Consider the following 19,045-nt stretch of genomic DNA (forward strand, 5'->3'; position numbering starts at 1 on the left):
ATATGAGGACTCACTGAACTAGCAACAATATTTACACTTGATTGGCATGGCTACTCTGATCACGTTGTAAAGATTTTTAATCAACCTGTTCAGAGATGTTAAGGTACACTTCAGAAGTAGGTGGGTCTTGAACGTAGGTCTTCTGCTTAGAGGTAGGGATTCTCAGTTTCATTGACTGATTGTTTATAGCACCATAATGGGCCTTTCAGTACATCATTCTTGCATTGCTAGGGACTATTAATTCTGATGCTTAAAACAAAGAACCAACATTCCAAAACTGCCTAATTATGCAAATTTATTTAAACTAGTTAATATTCATCTGCAAATTAAATAAAAGTGAATTAATGTCCTATTTGTCAGTCTCCATATTTACCACTTAAGACGATGTTCAACGGTAATAACATAGCAACACTTCTAGTTATAACATTTATCCATTGTCTGAAGTTAACATATAGTGCTAGTTTTAATATGGACCTCCTCAAGGTTTTTGAATGTTTCAATCAATGTGACATTTGATTACAAAAATGACCCATGAATTGTCAATAAATCCTGCAAATGACTGGAATGCAGTTGAATGCAAAAAGCGTATTTGTGAGGAGGATTAAATGTCAACCATAAATATTCAGCACCATGCATGTTCTTTTTTAAAAAATTCTCCCTGCACCTACCTTAACTTCTATATCCTTGGTATTGTGTGGATTCAGATTGAAGTGTACAATTTCCGGGCTTAGACCAGTTTCTATTTGTGCATACATTTGATAGCAGGTTTCCATCAGTTCTTTTGCAAGTTCCATGTGATCAGCATTCAGTCCATGGTGAGCTCCTAAAGCCAGGGTCCCAGGGAGGAAACACACCAAATGATCCTTTAAAAGCAAGGAAGAAATAACTCCCATCAATATCATCTATACTTGCAATACACAAACCTCTTCCAGGTACATCAACAAGAAATGTCTCAATAACCAGGGCCAAATTACACTTGAAACTACAGAATGAACAAGACATTTTAGTTTCAAAGCAAGGTCAAAGTACACGGAGGACAGACATTTTTCCAGTTTTGAGTTACTGTTTCCATTGGTTTCTGTCACAGTCAAGACCTTTTCTAAAATGTGAATAAAAAAATAAGTTCCTAAATGCACTGTTATGAAAAGTTAAGAGAAAAGTCAAGGAACTTGTGATCATCAGTTTATTCATTGATAATTTGCACATTCACAGGACAGTTCCATTAAACCCCAAAAGGTAAACAACCAAATACTGAGCACAGATTGTAGGTCTTAATAGAAGATATCCCAGGCTTTATAATTCTATGAAACAGCAATGACAGATCATTGTTCGAATGAATAAAAATCAGAATCAGTAACTACACCCCATTGTATCATCTAAATGAAAAATATTTCTGAGTTGATGTAATAAGGACAGTTATTATTTTAGTGCCTGCTTAATTTGATTTCTATTAAACGGGGTTCTCTAACCTATATTATTTTGTTACACTAAACCCAACTCCAGAACCAGTTTAACATCGGTCTTCAATTTTGCCAATGAGATAGTATCAGGGAAAGTAAATTCAAGCAGCTTGCTTGCCCACCTTCAAATCAATATTTCACACACATGAAAAATATCAAAAAATGTTGTTTAGAGTGGCCTGAAGGGCTCATGCCCATGTCGTCGATTCTCCTGCTCTTTGGATGCTGCCTGACCTGCTGCGTTTTTCCAGCAACACATTTTCAGCTCTGATCTCCAGCATCTGCAGTCTTCACTTTCTCCTCCTTTCGAGTGGCCTCAGCAAGGCAAAGGTATTGTGACCAAAAATAACTAATGAGCATTCCAACTTTTTAAACATATTTGTTCCAGCAATCTGAGATTTGGATAGATTATAGAAGCTGTTCTATTCTCAGAAGAGAAAGTTGAGCCTATTGAGCTCCCTTTCTTTGATAAGTACTTGTAACCTCAGCCAGCATGAATGCTACATTTGATCATGACCACATGCAATACCAAAGGAAGTACCATTAAGAAAACTAACTTTCAGAAGCTGCTTGCCTTCTAAGTTTCATGAGCACCAGTCTAAAAGTATTAAACAAGATCCAAGTGAGAAATGTGTAACGGGCCACTAATTTAGCATATTTTATTAATAAATACAGTATACCGAGAGGTGACTTACAAATGAAAAGGTCTTTTTATCCTTTTAAATATTAAAGTTAACCACACAAACTGTCCAAAATATACTTAAAGTTCCATTTTACTAAACTAGCAAATCTGAACACGTAATTACAGTTCTGCCATCACACTACTGGACAGTTGCTGATCACAGGAATTCCTGAAACTGTCACAGGGTTTAATAAACATAATGTGATCTTCAATATTAATTATTCAATTTATTGCAACATATACTGGATAATGCACAAATAAAAACAATGTCATTTTAAAAGACTGAAATATTGCTATCAACCAGTAACCAATGGGTTTTTGTAAATACAACTAAGAGAACATCAGAAACCTGTGGATATTCTGTTCCAAATTTCTTCTCTAGTTCATTATCACTTGCTGCATAGCAAGTTTCTTCCTCACGTCTTCGTGTACCTTATGTCCAAAACCTGAATTCTATGTTCCTTAGTCCTATACCACCAGCAAGTGGGAACAGTTTTTCCTTTTACATAAGATTTTTGCATTATGAATTCTCCCTTCAATTTCCAGAGTTACCTGGAAAACAACCAATTTCACCAACCTAATTTTATAGCTAAAATTCCTCATCGCTAGAATCATTCTTGTAAATTTCCTTTCCACCTTTGTACCTCACCTTGCGGGGTGACCAGATTTGAATTTAATATTCCACTTGTGGTCTAATTGGAGCTTTATAAAGATACAGGGAGAAAGTGATGAGAAAGTTTACAAATGATGGTCTAAATTCTTCAATCGCATAACGGCCAGTCATTGCTGATGAAGAGCTTATGCTCGAAACATCGATTTTCCTGCGCCTCGAATGCTGCCTGACTGGCTGTGCTTTTCCAGCACAACACTCTTGACTCTGATCTCCAGCATCTGCAGTCCTTATTCTCTTAGTTGATTATAACCTTACCGTGAAGTCTTTTTCAAGGATGCCTACCATGAAGAATTTCTCCTACTCTCTCTACAAGGGCTACATTCTGACGAAGAGCTTAATACTCGAAACGATGATTTTCCTTCTCCTCAGATGCTGTCTGACTGGCAGTGCTTTTCCAGCACCACCTCTTAACTCTTTCTAAAGATGCAGTCTGTTCTGATATAACACAACAGTTCCATTCCCATGCGATCCCGTGTTATAAGGAAATCGCATAATAACAGCATCATTTAAGCCAATAGGACCGGAATTGTATTATAGCCACGGTAAGAAAGTTTGTATTCATCAAATAATGGTTTAAATTCTTCAATCGCGTTATAGCCAATTTACATTGAAGAAACGCACATTATAACAGAACCGACTATACAGCATAATTTCCCTACTTGTGTGTGCATTTCTCTATAAAACCCAAGATTTTTTCATTTTAGATAAATTATATAAAGAACAAGCACACTGACAACAATTAACCAGAGTTTGTTTTGTTTTAAATTATTCTTTTGTAGGATGTGGACATCTCTAGCTAGGGCAGCATTTATCACCCCTCTGTAATTGCTCAGAGGGCAGTTAAGAGTCAATGACACTGCTGCGTGTCTGAAATCATATGTATGCCAGACGAGGTGAGGACAGCAGATTTCCTTCCCTACGAGACATCAGTCAATCAGATGGGTGCTCCAACAATTAGCAATAGTGACATGTAGTTAGGGCAACTCTTTATTCCAGATTTTATTGGATTCAAAGTTCACCACCTGCCATGTTAGGTTTCCAGACCTTTACCTAGGGTTCTACATTCCTTCTTCAGTGATATTTCCACTATTTCACCATCTCCACCCGTAATACTAATTATGCAAGAACATCATTCTGAACTGAACACGTTTTTTTTTGACTGCAGTATTACAAGTTGAATCAATATATGCTGGTCAGTCCAGCTCAAATTGTACAACCAAAACTCACTAAACATATAAATAGAAAACAAGTGACCGAACAAAGATCAAATACATTACAGGAATAAGACCACATACAGAATCTTTTACTCTGTCACCATGGTGACCCAAATTCAAAGGACTGCCTTTGAAACTAGTATCTTAATGTAAATGTTCCCTGAAACAAAGCAAAAGAAAAAAATGCACAATGTTTGAAGGCAAGCAGCCTCTTTTCGTTTATTCTTTCATGGGATATGACAATCCCTGGCAAGATCAACACTTCTTGTCCACCCCAAACTGGCCTTGAGATGGTGACAGAAAGGCAGAGTCAGAATCCTGTCTAGATGTTTTCTATTCAAGCTATTCAGCAATGTTATTATACACCTCTGGAGAAGGTGGGACTTGAGCCTGGGCCTCCCAGCTCAGAAACAGAAAGACTACGCTACACCACAACAGCCGCCAAGAATTCTGTATATAATGATTCTAAATAGGTGTTTGACAATACATACTGCTGAAAAAGGGCCCATTTTGTTGAAGCTTTTAGTCTTCCACTTACTAGGAATACCAGTTTGAGGAGAAAGCCATCATTTATACTACAGGACAGGGAAGTGTCAATGAATTAGAAGGTGAGCTCTGATAAAAGACATTGATGCATTTTTCATGACCATTAATGATGATTGAAAGTTAACTGTCTGACATTGTTTGCATTTTAAACCAGGAATGTTGGCTCAAGAAATTGGGACAAAGTGAGGACTGCAGATGCTAGAGAATCAGATTCAAAAAAAGTGTGGTCCTGGAAAAGCACAACAGATCAGACAGCATCACAGGAGCAGGAGACTTCATCAGAAAATTATATCTGAAATGTCAACTCTTCTGCTTCTTGGATGCTGTCTGACCTGTTGTGCTTTTCTAGGACCACACTTTTTGACTTTGGTCAAGAAATTGCATTAGGAAATGAGCCAGTGAATGGCTATTACCTAATCTATTGAGTTAAAACAGGCGCAGCACATGAACATGTTCTGTCTACAGTAAAACAGGAGTCTATGTATTAATATCTGTAGATTCTTGTACATGTCAGTACACCACAATGTCAGCCTGATTGACAACTCTAAAGTGCTTCACAGCGTCATTCCTCACCTTTGACAAATATTGAGCAGTTGCAGAATCATTTTGATTGCTGGATGTTGTTTTGCTTATGTGGGCTGGCTGGGTATGACCAGCACCTTATTGTGAACAGCCAAAGGGCCATGCTGTAATCCACCAGTGTCTGGGACGGACAACCTATGTATCTGGTATCACACCAATGCTCAATTTCACACAGCACATTATTCATTTCTGTGTTGGGCAGAATGTCTTTTTTTGCTCGAGGGTAACATTTCATGAGTGGCATTGTAGCAAAGTGAAATGACTTAAACTTTTGGCATACTGTTCCCAGCTAATTGGGGATAAATTGGACATTTTTTCAAGATTAGAAGTGGCACCTTCAGGCCTTTCACAGATTTGTGACATACAGTGAGAAATAATCTGATCAGTGTACCCATTATTCTACAGAATGAGTTTGACATACCCTACTTCAGCTTCAAGTTTACAGGATGAACAAATGGCTCAGGACATATTTAAGAGGTTGCCAATAAGGCCAAAGATATAACACGTTGAAAGTTAAATTTCATAATTAACTTAGTATAAGGAAGGTAAACTAAATTCGGTCATGAAAAATGCAAGTAGTTCAGATGATTTCTATATCAATGGCAGAACTAAGCACTCTGCTGAAACAGATGATTATTTCATAACAATTCAGGCCTTCATACAGTTAATGGACCTGTTCAAGACAGTGTAACTCAACTGCTTATTCTTGGAATGAAATTGTTCCACACTACTGGAATGGTTATTGAGCATTTATTATAAGAGAAAAATCCCAGCAATAAAAATGGTTCAAAGCAGCCCATGCTGATCTGGACCCAAACCCAAAAGAGAAGTTCATCATCAGAAACACCTCTAGGTACTTTCTAACCACATATTCAGAGGTGCAATTACACAACTCTGCAGCAGGTGAGACTTGAACCTCGGGATCCTGGCTCAGAGGTAGGGACATTATCATTGCACCACAAGAGCCCCAGAAACACTGCTATAACATAACAAGCAGCAGAAAGTTAGGCAATTTCATCTGTATATTAACGGATTAGTCTAGGAATGGACATCACACTGATTTCATCAAAGCTACTTACCATCTTAGGACTGAATTGATTGTGGGACATTTCACCAACAAACGTCAGTTTCTTTGGTTCTGACTTCCGAATCAAGTTCTTCTTGACACCCTCTATAGCTTGCAGGTAATCATCTAATAAGCTGACAAATACAATAATGAAAATCAACACAGAAAATCAAGTGCAAATACGGGAAAATTAACTAAATAACATCTTGATGGCAATAGATTAGTTTAATATGCAGAAATACCAAAAAACTATTTCACCGTAAATCATCTTCCAAGTAGCTGACTGAATGGTACTGACAACCAATACCTTCAGTGTCTGTCTTTCATTGTCTCACACCTTATAAAGTAATTTCAGATTCATGTCAGTGCAAACTCTGAAGCATACACAACAGAGATTCATCCAGATCAAACTGCTGCAGGATAGATGACAGCATATTGTTGAAGGGTGACATTATTTCTGCGTGACACCAGATTCAGACCCAGTTAGCACAAAAAAAAGGTTTGCTACACATTACACATTTTAAAAAGTATTTATTTATGGAATTTCAACAGAAAGGTGAAAGAAAATAAACTGCAAATTTACTGATGAAAGTCACTGGTTGGATCAGTTTGAATTGTATATCACTTACTCCGATTCCTTCTTTCCTCCCTGAATCCACTGTTTTAGTAGATACTCATAGTAGCTGTCAGCCCTGGCACCAAGTGTATAGACTCCAAGGTGACTAAACTGGCCAGAGTTAGTGTTTATGAACATTGGAACTAATCCATCCATTTTCCCTCCGAGTTTGTGAATATGTTTCATTACTTCATTTACTGCTGCCTGTTTAAAGGTTAAAAAAAATTCTTAATTTCAGAAATCAAGAACTAATATAAAATAATTTGATTAATTCAGCGTCTTTCATAACCAAAGAATTCACAATTAGTGAGATGAACCTCTTTAAGAACCCCAACATCTTTGAAGCAGTTAAAATGTCACAGAGGGGTCAGTTCCATGCTTTACTTCTCTTCTAGAGCACATTGGGGATTTTAGGGTTAAAAATCCCACTACCAAAATAGCTTACTGCAACAGCAACTGAAAGCCTGTACTCTTTCGGTCCATACGTGGATTCCCCCATTCCACGCAAGTGAGTCTAGACAAGATCTTTGTCCTTTCCAGACAGGACTAATAGCCCTGGCCCTAACCCAGCTAACTGCCTCCCTCTCCCATTGTCTTACTTCCCCTTCATATTAGCATAGGTATGTGAATCCAACTCTGACGTCTACCTGATACTGGAAAATTGCATAGGTGTGTCCAATCCTCAAAAAAACCAGGTCAAAAATCGACCCTGACAATTATTGCCCAGTCAGGCCACTCAAGCATCAGTGATGAAATGGTTGTCAACAGTGTAACCATGAGGCATTCGTTCAACAATATCCTATTCTCTGCTGGTGTCTTTGGACAACTAGCACCATTCAGCTCCTGCCTGTCAAAATATGGACAGAAGTGCTGAACTCCAAAGGTGAGGCCAGGACAATACTCAAAAAGCTCAACATCAACAAAGAGAAAGCATGTGACGGTACTGACATCCCATCCACTATATTCCATTTGCCATCAACACACTGTGGCAATGTGCACACCTACATGATGCACTCTTCCATCATCATTTATAAGCCTGCAACCTCTATCAAGACGGACAAGGGCAGTAGACGCACGGGAACATAACCATCAAAACGTTATACACTTCTTGATTTCGAACTATATCACCAGGCCTTCACAGTCTCTGGGTCAAAATCCTGGAATTCCCTTTCCAGAAGCACTATGGATGCTCCTAAATGTTCCACCACCACTCTCTCAAGGGTAGCATGGATTGAACAATAAGAGCTAAGTGACTTGTAATATCTAGCCAGCGATACCCACATCCTATGAATGAATTTCACACTGACATACATTCATTCTTGTAATGTAAAAAAACAATAACCAATAGCAAGGTCCTACAAACAAAAGTAAGACAAAGGGCAGATAATCTGTTTTAATGCTGTTGTTTGGAGGCAAGTATTGACCAGGATGTAAATTTTAAGGAATGGCTTAAAGGAGCAAAGTGAGGTCGACAGGCAGTGAGGTGAAGGGAGAAGCAGCTGAAGATAGAGCCATCAGTGATGGAGCAGTAAAAAAAATTGGTTGCTCAAGAGGCCAGAATGAGGTACGTGCTGAGAGCTGGTAAGATTATGGGGCTGGAGAAGACTGCCGAGATCCAGAGAGACAAGACCATGGATGATTACAAAACAAGGGTGAAAAATCAAGATGTTGCTTGACAGGGAGCTAATGTAGAACATGAAGATGACTGATTTGGTACACACTAATACGCAGACAGTGCATTCTTGGAATGACTACGAGTTTCAGAGGGCAGCTTCTGGGAGATCAGCCAGGCTATGAGGGAATAGCCATTGTTAGAGGTAGCAAGTCATGGATGAGACTTTCAACAACAGATGAGATGGAACAAGAAATAGATCAGGAATGCTCAGAGGTGGAAACAGGTAGTCTCAGCACTAACACATATCTGTTCCACAAGATCCACATCGGGTCAAATATGGGCTGAAAGTTGAAAATGATCATGTTCCACGCTAAGATAATTGCTAGGAAAAGGAAGGAACTGACAGCTCTGCAACAGAGATGGTGGCTGAGACGATGAGCAATGGTTTCCCAATATTTAAATATTCACCAAAGTTGTTTACACAAAGAGACAATGCAAGTTCAGTTAAAAAACCCACAAACACAAAATGACAAATCTAGTGTGATAGTTATGAAATTTAATTGAAATGATAAACATTCGAGACAAGAAAAATGATCTACTCGTCATTGCATCACAAACCAATATAACAATCCAAAATGTGGCTACAAGAGATCTAACTGGAAATCCTGTAATACTTTTTTCAAAGTTATTCCTTGTTTAACGTCACTTTCTCCTATCTGGTCACTTCACGTAAACATGATTTGGAGGTGCCGGTGTTGGACTGGGGTATACAAAGTTAAAAATCACACAACACCAGGTTATAGTCCAACAGGTTTAATTGGAAGGAGCAGCGCTCCAAAAGCTAGTGTGCTTCCAATTAAACCTGTTGGATTATAACCTGGTGTTGTGTGATTTTTAACTTCAAGTAAAGATATTGACCATGATTTGCTGACTTTAAACAGCATAAAGTTGAACCAATTCTGATTCATTTCAGGCATGTGCATAGAGCAAAAGGTAGTGAAAACACATCGGTATAGCAGAGAGATCGGCTGCCCATTAAGTTCCTGTTGCTACTTTGGATCTGGACTTACAGCAATGAATCAGAGCTGGAGTACAATTTAAAGTTCCCCTACTTTCACCTTATAAAGAGCAAAATGACCTGATCTTACCTTTCCTTAGGTGTATGTGGAATTTATACTGACATGTTAAAACAGATTAGCATGTTATCGAAGTGTTGAGCAAACCAAACCTTCCAGATAAACATATTAGCAATTAGAATTTGAAAACATTGCTCAGAACAGAAACCAAACATGAAGCAGGAAAATTTTACAAATCTACAAAACAGTCAAATCAGTTTTCAGATTTCTATCTTATTAGCTAATGGCAACAAGTTTGATATTACAGCATGCTAAATATCATTCAGAAGATAGACTTAATGCTAGATTATAGATCTTCTCAGTTGACAAATCACAATTAGTGCTACATTTTAAGGACTATATTGACTACATTCAAGCCACATCACTGTGCCTACCTGTGATCTGGGAGATCAGAGTTCCAGTCTTACCTGTGCTGGATGTGAGTCATAACATCACCTAACAGGTTGATTTAAAAATAACTACAATTTCAAGAAGGGTCTTGTAGCACAGTGCAGTGTACTTACATCTAGACCAAAAGTTACAGTGCAGTGTACTTACATCTAAGTTCAAGTTCCACCTCCCCCACCACACGTCTAAGCAGGTTGATCAAAATAGTTACAATTTCAGGTAAGCTGACTGCGATTGGTCAATCTGCCATACCTGGTATTTCTCTTCTTTGGTCAGGCGGCTGAGCTCTCGAAACTCCAGCTGAATGCTGGTCACTTCTGCAACGGTGCTGTCTGAGGTCCAGCGTGGGGGATGGGCAGTTCCACGCCCAATATTTACATCAGAATATGGAATTTTGGACGGAGTGTCAAAAGCCGGCATAAGGCGATTTCCCAACTCGCTCTATATCGGAGGAAATTTAGAAATTCATCAAAAAGCAAAGTCTCATAGTTTGCCAGTCACTGGTATCATAGAGCTTAATGTAGACTTTACAAAGAATGGAACTAATCTTGCATTTTCAGTGAGGTAGAATATTGGTTCACTCCAAAGGTAAGCATGGTTAACTGGATTACTGACATGGCCAAACTGAAACCAATTCTCAATACGGAGAAAAGATGGTCAAAGCAATTAGGGTCTGGAATGTAAAAGAATTTACTCTCTTGTATAAACATCATCCCCCCTGTTTTTTAACAAAAGGGTCAACATCAAAATGAAACCAAAAACCATAAATTTATATGTCTAAGGGAAAAAAATAGAAGTTGCAAGACTTTTTAGATTAGATTACTTACAGTGTGGAAACAGGCTCTTCGGCCTAACAAGTCCACACCAACCCGCCGAAGAGTAACCCACCCAGACCCATTTCCCTCTAACTAATGCACCTAACACTAAGGGCAATTTAGCGTGGCCAATTCACCTGACCTGCACATCTTTGGACTGTGGGAGGAAACTGAAGCACCCAGAGGAAATCCACGCAGACACGGGGAGAATGCGCAAACTCCACACAGACAGTCGCCGTTGGCTGAAATTGAACCTGGGACTCTGTTGCTGTGAGGCAGCAATGCTAAGCACTGAGCCACCGTACCGTAACAGTCTCTTTCAAAGAGACAACACAAGGATGACTGATTGAATAACCAGCTTGTGCTTAACAAGGTTCTAAACATAATGTGAGAATGCACGTAAAATAAACAGGGAAATAAAACTCATTGCATTAACATTACGTTTAAGGCTGAACGTTTATGAAGTTTTGCTTAAACCTCACTACACAATACATTTATTAAAGTTAAGATTTACTTCTTAAATATTACAGCACATTTGCTCATTATTTGTTTTACAACGTCATGAGTAGCTAAACTTGTATGTGAACTAAAGGTAAATACCTGAGAAAAACACTCAGAAAAATCAGGGGACAGATACCAAAAGTAGTAGGATATCAAATCTGACTGGGATTATTTATAGTAAACTTGCTCCAATATCACCCAACAGGTAGGTGGCAGCAGAAGCAATGTAGAGAACAACTTCAGCAGAAGACCTTTACATCCATGATGTTTAATCACATGGCTCACATACTGATGCTCGGAGGAGGCTGCACAACAATGGCAATGGTGTACCGCAGCTGGAGCATTGGTTCACCTCAGTTGGCTAAATGGCTGTTTGCAATGCAGAGTTACACAAACAGCATGGGTACAATTCCCTACACCAGCTGAGGTTACCATGAAGGAATCTCCTTCTCAACCCCTCTCCTGAGACATGGTGCCACCAGTCTCTTCTTTCTAACGAGAAAACCATCCTAAGGTCTGGTAAGACTATGGTGACTTTACCTTTCAAAAAAAGTGTGACAATATGAAGGAGACAGGCATTTTTCATTTGTTCTTCACACACCCTAGGGAAGTGCCTTACTAAGATGAATTATAAAGCATTTGCCAAAACATCTGCAGAACACTCTAATCACAAACACCCAAATGACTCTATGCATGTCATACATAGGATTAAGTGATTTTGTAATCAATGATCAGATCTAAGCTCTGCAGTTGTGGAGGAATTCAAAAACAGGGCTAAAATATAAAAGTAGGTCACCTAAGCTATTCGAGAGACAGGACAATAAAATGTGCAGCTAAACAAAATAGACAAGGTAAAGTTAATCATACCTGGCTCCACTTAAGCAACGAAACATGTAAGCAAGCATGTAATCAAGTTAAGCTAGCTCACCATAATTGTCTCAATTCAGCCAGACAACAGAAAACTATCACACATTCAAACTGTATTGCGGTGCCATGTACCCAACGCTCCATGTGATAAGTCTATTATGTTACCAAGGCTTGAAAATTAATGTGTAATTGGTCAATAAGAAACAACCAAAATTGTGATTGTAACCGCCAAAAGGCAGATAGGTAAGGGCCACTGTTGTTCCTTTAAGGGGGAGTGCCTTGCATTGCAAGTAACAAAGGCTCTGTATATGTAAAAAGAATTCTACTGTCTGCCTGAACGTCACGCCACATCCAGTCGTTAACGGTGGTGGATAATCAAACAACTTAATGGATGAGAAGGCTCCGCAATTATCCCCATATGCAATCATAGGGAGCCCAGTACATCAGCACAAAGACAAGGCTGAAAGATTTGCAACAATCTTTAGCCAGAAGTGAAGAAACAATCCCAGACACTTCCTGAGGTGCACAACATCAAAGATCCCAGTCTTCAGCCATTTTGGTTCAAACCATGTAATATCAAGAAATGACTGGAGGCATTACAAAAAAAAACTATCTAACAATTTTTAAACAGCTCTTTCTTTTACATAAATTATTTCAAGCAAGCAAAATTACAGTAGAAAGCATTCTTACCGCTTTATCGAGGAAGACCTGGTCTCCAGTTAAATTGTATATGCTAAGCAGGCCACCTAAAATACGAATTGTGGTTTCAAACAAATTCACATCCACATTTTTACCAAGATTCAGATCAGTAAGCACCCATTTCTTGGCTTCTTCAAATTCTGAAATTGCAAAGCAAAGCATGATATACATATTTACATTTTAAACATGAACAATGTAATAAACTTATAAATAACAACTTTAATGATTTGATATCAGGGTGAACTTCTGTTGCCTTGAATACTCAATTTAACATTTTTTTCCTCAAACTTTCAAATGTACGTTTGTATTTTATGTTTAAAAGAACAAAGGTTGCCTGTTTACATTTTTCATTGATGAAATGAGGGACAGTAGCACTGATGGAAAAGAACATTTAGCAGATATAACATGTTCCAAGATCTGCAAGTCTAGCACTGCCAGGTGTAGAACAAATTCATTTTAAATTGCCTCAGCCCTATACCCTTAGGCTGACATCTCTGAAAGTTCACTGAAATCAAAGCACGTCATAATTCTTGTCAACTTCATTTCTAGATATAAAAAGCAAAAGTACCATATAATAATAAAGAACCTGTCCTTACAAATAGCAAAGATCTTGATTTCATTGACATTTTAAAGTCTGCTTTATCTGACAACTAAATGTCCAGGGAATACCATAATGTTTCTGTTACACAATTCAACAAAGTCACCTTCTTGCTGTCCCAAAATCCACATCGTATCCAAGGCATCAACCAGCGTCAGTCCCAAGCCAAACCATTCGCTATAAGTCTTAGAAATGGGCTTTAGTTCATCATGACCCCAGGCATACTGTTTGTATCCCTTCCATGCATGTTGGAATGCTTCTATCACTGCCATCTGTCGCTCATTCAGCCCTGCTGAAAGAAAACAGAACAAAATTAGAAATGCCGCTACTGGCATTAGTATTGATATTGGGTGGCACATCTAGACCATTAGGCTTAGGAGCATAAGTATGCCATTCAGCCCATTGAGTCTGTTCCACCACTCAACAGGATCTTGGCTGATCCTCAACTTCACTTTCCTGCCTTTTCTCCATAACTCTCAACTCCTTTGATTAAAAATCTGTCTGTCTGTCTATCTCAGCTCTGGACATGCTTAATGGTCTAGCCCCAACAAACCTTTTATAGTAAAGAATTCAACAGATTCACAACCCCCTTGAGAACAAACTGCTCCTCATCTCTATCTTAAATATGCACCTGATCCTAGCACCTGCAATAAAGGGAAACAACCTTTTTTCAAGTATCCTGTCAATTCCTTTCAGAATCTTGTAAGTTTCAATAGGGTCACCTCTCATTAGCATTTAAAACAATGAGTACAGTCCCAATCTACTCAACATCATCTCATCAAACAATCCCTCCATACCCGGTATGAACCTTCTTTGGACTGCCTCCAATGCCAAACTGTTCACAGTATTCCAGCTGTAGTCTGACTAGTGCCTTGTACAGTTAAAACAAGACATCCCTATTTTTATATTCCATTCGCTTTGAATTAAAGGCCAACATTCCATTTGCGTACCCCTTCACTCGCTGGATGTGGATGGTAGCTTTTTGTGACTCATTGACAAGGATTCCCAAATCCCTGCATCTCCTAACTTTCTGCAGTCTATCTCCATTTAAATCATTTTCATTTCCTCTATTCTTGCTGCCAAATTGCATAACCATCACATTTCCTCATATTACATTCCATCTGCTAAGTTTTTGTCTACTCGTTTAACCTGTCTGTATTCTTCTGCACACTCTTCGCATCATCCTCACCGTTTGCCTTCCCCCCCCATTTTTTTTTTTGAGTAACCCACAAATTTGGATATAGTACATTCACTTTCCTCATCCAAGTTACTAATATATATCGTAAATAACTGTGGCTCCAGCACTGATCCCTGTGGTACTCCATTAGTTCCAGGTTGACAACCTGAAATACTCCCTTTGTCCCAAAGTCTGTTTTCTATTTGTAAGCCAATTCTTATTGTATTTACTTTATATCCTTTCACCCCTTGAATATGTAGTCATTTTGGGATGTTATTCATGTCTTCTATTGTGAATACTAATGCAGAATATTTATTCAACTCTTCTGCCCATTTCCTGGTTTCCCATTATTACTTCTTCAGCCTCATTCTATAAGGGTTACTGTGATCACTTCAGTTTCTGTCTTCCTTTAATAAATTGAAAGCAGCTCACTGCCCATCTTGATATTACTTGCAAGTTCACCCTCAAAGTTCTCCTTTACTTTTGTTCATTTCTAAAATGTTCCCAGTCCTCCGACATACCACTAATCATAGTCACATTGTATGTGTTTTCTTTCAATCTGACACTTTTCTTAATCTCCCTGGTTAACCACGATTAGATTAATCTCTTCCTGGAATCCCTGTGTCTCACTGGGATATCTGATCAGTTTGAGTCATGAAATATTTTCTTCCAAGTTTGCCATTGATTGCCAACTATTTTTGTCGCTAAACTCCTCCTTCAGTCTACTCCAGGCAACCTGGCCTCAGTCCTTTGTAAATAAGCTTAGTTAAGCTTAGCACAGTTGTTTCTGACTCGGGTTCCTCCCTCTCAAACTGAGTGGAAAATTATGTTATAGTATGGTCACAACAGGTTGAAGGTGTAACATCAAACATGAGCCAAGAAAATACTCAATTTCAAATCAAGTTTATTCTCTTGTCTGTGCCCGGTCCATTTTACCTCTTTCGCTCCCCACCTATCCTGGTTGTTAGGATTAAGCTCCACTCTTGTTGGTAATTTTTTCCAAAACCACAGGTTTAAAGACAAACAGAGGCACAAATTAGCCATGTCCTTCTGGTGATCACATTCAAAATTTTCCTGGCAGGATTAACCAAGCAGTAAATAGGATTGGGAGTCAATTTTAATTTCCTTTTTCTTGTTTGAATAGTCGAGTTTGTTGTTGACATCAGAGGTAAATAGGATCTTGCTTTAATATAGCGCTCTTCAGGAAACCTCATTATAGCTCGTAGCCAATTAAATATTTTTGATGTGTAATTTAATGTTAAAGGGGAAGCGACTTGAGAGGAGGTGGTGTAGAAAACTACACAAATTAAACAGAATTGTTTAATAGGCAAATAAATACCTTTTGAAATAATAAAAGGCAAAACACACCACACAGAAAGAAAAAGGTAGATTGTGCACTCCCTATATTATCCTGGATGAGCAAAGAATGGAGTTGCAAGATTTCTGGAATCTTTCATAGATTCAAATACTCAGTATGCTGAAACAATCAAAAAAACAAAACCAATTTCTAGTTGACCAAGGCGAGAGTCAGTGGTGTCATGGTTATCTCACCAGGCTAGTCACCCACAGCTGTAGGTTCATATTCTGGGGACAGGGATTGAAATTCCACAATGGAAGTTGGTGAATGTTGAATTCAATGAAAACCTGGAATAAATGGTTAACCCAAGAGCAACCACACAACCACTGATTGTTCTAAAAGCCCACTTTGTCCACTGGTGTTTTTTTAAAGAAGGGAGTCTGCCATCCTTACCCAATCTGGCATTTATGTGACTCCAGACCTACAGCAATGTGGTTGATCTTAACTACCATTTGAGCAATTAGGGATGGGCATTTAAAGCTGGTTTTACTATCAAACCCATAGCCACAAATGGATTTATTTTTAAAAAAGTCAGTAGATATCATTCCTATCAGAAGGTTGTGGGTTCAAGTACCACTCCAGAAACTCGAACACATTCTCTAAACTGGAAACGCAGGAGTGCTGGAAGTGTCTTTTCTTTAAATCTTAAATATCAGCCTTCTTTGATGGATATAAAAACTCTCATTGCAAAGTTAGAGCAGAGCTGGACAGTTCTCCTGGATGCCCTGGTCAAATTTTATTCCACAATTAAAATGTAATGAACAACTCAGCTTCCCCACCTAAAATTAGTGACTATATTTCAAAAATACTTCTTCAGTTGTAAGACACTTGGAATTTCCTGAGGTTGTGGAAGGTACTTTTTAAATACAAGTTCTTTCTTTAAATAAAAGAAACAGGAAAGGCAAGGACTGATTAGGATAGTCAACATGGCTTTGCGCATGGGAAATCATGTCTCACAAACCTGATTGAGTTTTTTGGAAGAAGTAGCAAAGAGGATTGATGAGGACAGAGCGGTAGATGTGATCTATATGGACTTCAGTAAGGCATTTGACAAGGCTCCCCATGGGAGACTGGTTAGCAAGGTTAGATCTCACGGAATACAGGGAGAACTAGCCACTTGGATACAGAATGACTCAGAGTTTGAAGACAAAGGGTGGTGGAGGCCTGTGACCAGTGGAGTGCCACAAGGATCGGTGTTGTGCCCTCTACTTTCTGTCATTTACTTAAATGATTTGGATGTGAGCATAACAGGTACAGTTAGTAAGTTTGTAGATGACACCAAAATTGGAGGTGTAGTGGACAGCGAAGAGGGTTACCTCAGATTACAACAGGATCTTGACCAAATGGGCCAATGGGCTGTGAAGTGACAGATGGAGTTTAATTCAGATAAAAGCAAGGTGCTGCATTTTGGGAAAGCAAATCTTCGCAGGACTTATACACAGGTCCTAGGGAGTGTTGCTGAACAAAGAGACCTTGGAGTGCAGGTTGATAGTTCCTTGAAAGTGGAGTCAGAGGTAGATAGGATAGTGAAGATGACGTTTGGTATGCTTTCCTTTATTGGTCAGCGTATTGAGTACAGGGGTTGGGAGGTCATGTTGCGGCTAGTTATTTATTGCCCTACTTACTCCCGTTCTTCTCAACCATGACCGAATCCAGCATTAAAAATCACGCCAGGTTATAGTCCAACAGGTTTAATTGGAAGCACACTAGCTTTCGGAGCGACGCTCCTTCATCAGGTGATAGACTATTAAACTTCCAATTAAACCTGTTGGACTATAACCTGGCGTTGTGTGATTTTTAACTTTGTACACCCCAGTCCAACACCGGCATCTCCAAATCACGAATCCAGCATGACTTCATGCATTATATGCAGCACTGTGGCTCAATGGTTAGCAATGCTGCCTCACAGCACCAGGGTCTCAGATTCAATTCCAGCCTCGGGTGACTGTCTGTGTGGAGTTTGCACATTCTCCCGTGTCGGTGTGGGTTTCTCCGGGTGCTTTGATTTCCTCCCAAAGCCCAAAGATGTGCAGGTCAGGTGAATTGGCCATGCTAAATTGCCCATAATGTTAGGTGCATTAGTCAGAGGGGGTGGGTTGCTCTTCGGAGGGTCGGTGTAGACTTGTTGGGCCGAACGGCATGTTTCCACTCTGTGGCGAATCTAATCTAATTGCTAATTAGAAGTGGTGTAACTTTTCAAAGGTACTAGACAAACAGTTTTTGCTGCAAACAGATAATTAATCGACCAAGTTAGGTAACAAGGAACCCACCTATGGAAACATGCAAGAATAATTAATTAAAGAGAGATCCTGAAACACTGCACCTTAAAATAAAATTTGCAAAATGTTTAAACACCAAAAGTTAAAGATTGAAATAAATAATGTGCACTCATCAACTTAAAACAACTAGGTCACTTTGATTCTGCTGTAAGAAAATTCCATCTCCCCAATGCTATTAAATCTCATGGCTCTTTCTCACTCGATCACCAAGATAGCATTCATATTCCTTCCCCTCTATCTCACTTAATGCTTTCCCTATCACTTCTCATTTTTCCTCTCACATTGGTGTTCATTTGTGCTTCCCTTCTCCTTTCATGTTGACTGTTCCTTTGCTCTCTCTGATCACTGACCCTACTCTTATCCATTCTTCACCTGTTCTACAGCACACCACTACCATCCAAAACTCAATGGTTATGTTCAACTTTGCTTATATTTTCAATCTTTTAGCATCTCGTCTCATTCGGTCTTCCTTGCTTATTTTCTTTATGTCTCTTATCTCCTAATCTCCCATCCTCCACTTTGTCACTTCCTCTCCTCTTCTGCTTGAATTAATGTCCTAACTTTGATTTCAAAAGCACCTTCACCTCAAAGCACCCTTGCTCTTGACTCCTTGTACAAGCAACATAGGAAAATAAACCAGTACTAAACAAAAGCAGCTTTTGGCTAACAAGTGTGGAGTAGATGGATGTTGGTCAGTTCATGGTTGAAATGCTACAGGTTAATGCAAAAAGTACATGCTGCCCTTTAAATTAGTTGCTGCATTTCATGTCTCTGC

General features: G+C 38.9%; 1 protein-coding gene across 2 annotated transcripts in view; it reads right to left on the minus strand.

The window, feature by feature from the left end:
- The window catches only part of man1b1b (mannosidase, alpha, class 1B, member 1b), a 44,723-nt gene that overhangs the window by 4,348 nt on the left and 21,330 nt on the right, over positions 1 to 19,045 (minus strand). Inside the window, exons 7-12 of one of the 2 annotated variants that reach the window (XM_060841326.1) lie at positions 13,564 to 13,746; positions 12,851 to 12,999; positions 10,230 to 10,418; positions 6,853 to 7,043; positions 6,237 to 6,357; positions 669 to 863 (exon numbers count right to left, since the gene is read on the minus strand). In XM_060841326.1, coding sequence (XP_060697309.1) covers positions 669 to 863; positions 6,237 to 6,357; positions 6,853 to 7,043; positions 10,230 to 10,418; positions 12,851 to 12,999; positions 13,564 to 13,746 — 1,028 coding nt within the window. Of the gene's footprint in view, positions 1 to 668; positions 864 to 6,236; positions 6,358 to 6,852; positions 7,044 to 10,229; positions 10,419 to 12,850; positions 13,000 to 13,563; positions 13,750 to 19,045 lie in introns of both variants that reach the window. The other variant, XM_060841325.1, reaches the window with a different exon arrangement.

This window comes from Hemiscyllium ocellatum, chromosome 21 (genome assembly GCF_020745735.1).
Source record: "Hemiscyllium ocellatum isolate sHemOce1 chromosome 21, sHemOce1.pat.X.cur, whole genome shotgun sequence".
NCBI classification, from domain to species: Eukaryota; Metazoa; Chordata; class Chondrichthyes; order Orectolobiformes; family Hemiscylliidae; genus Hemiscyllium; species Hemiscyllium ocellatum.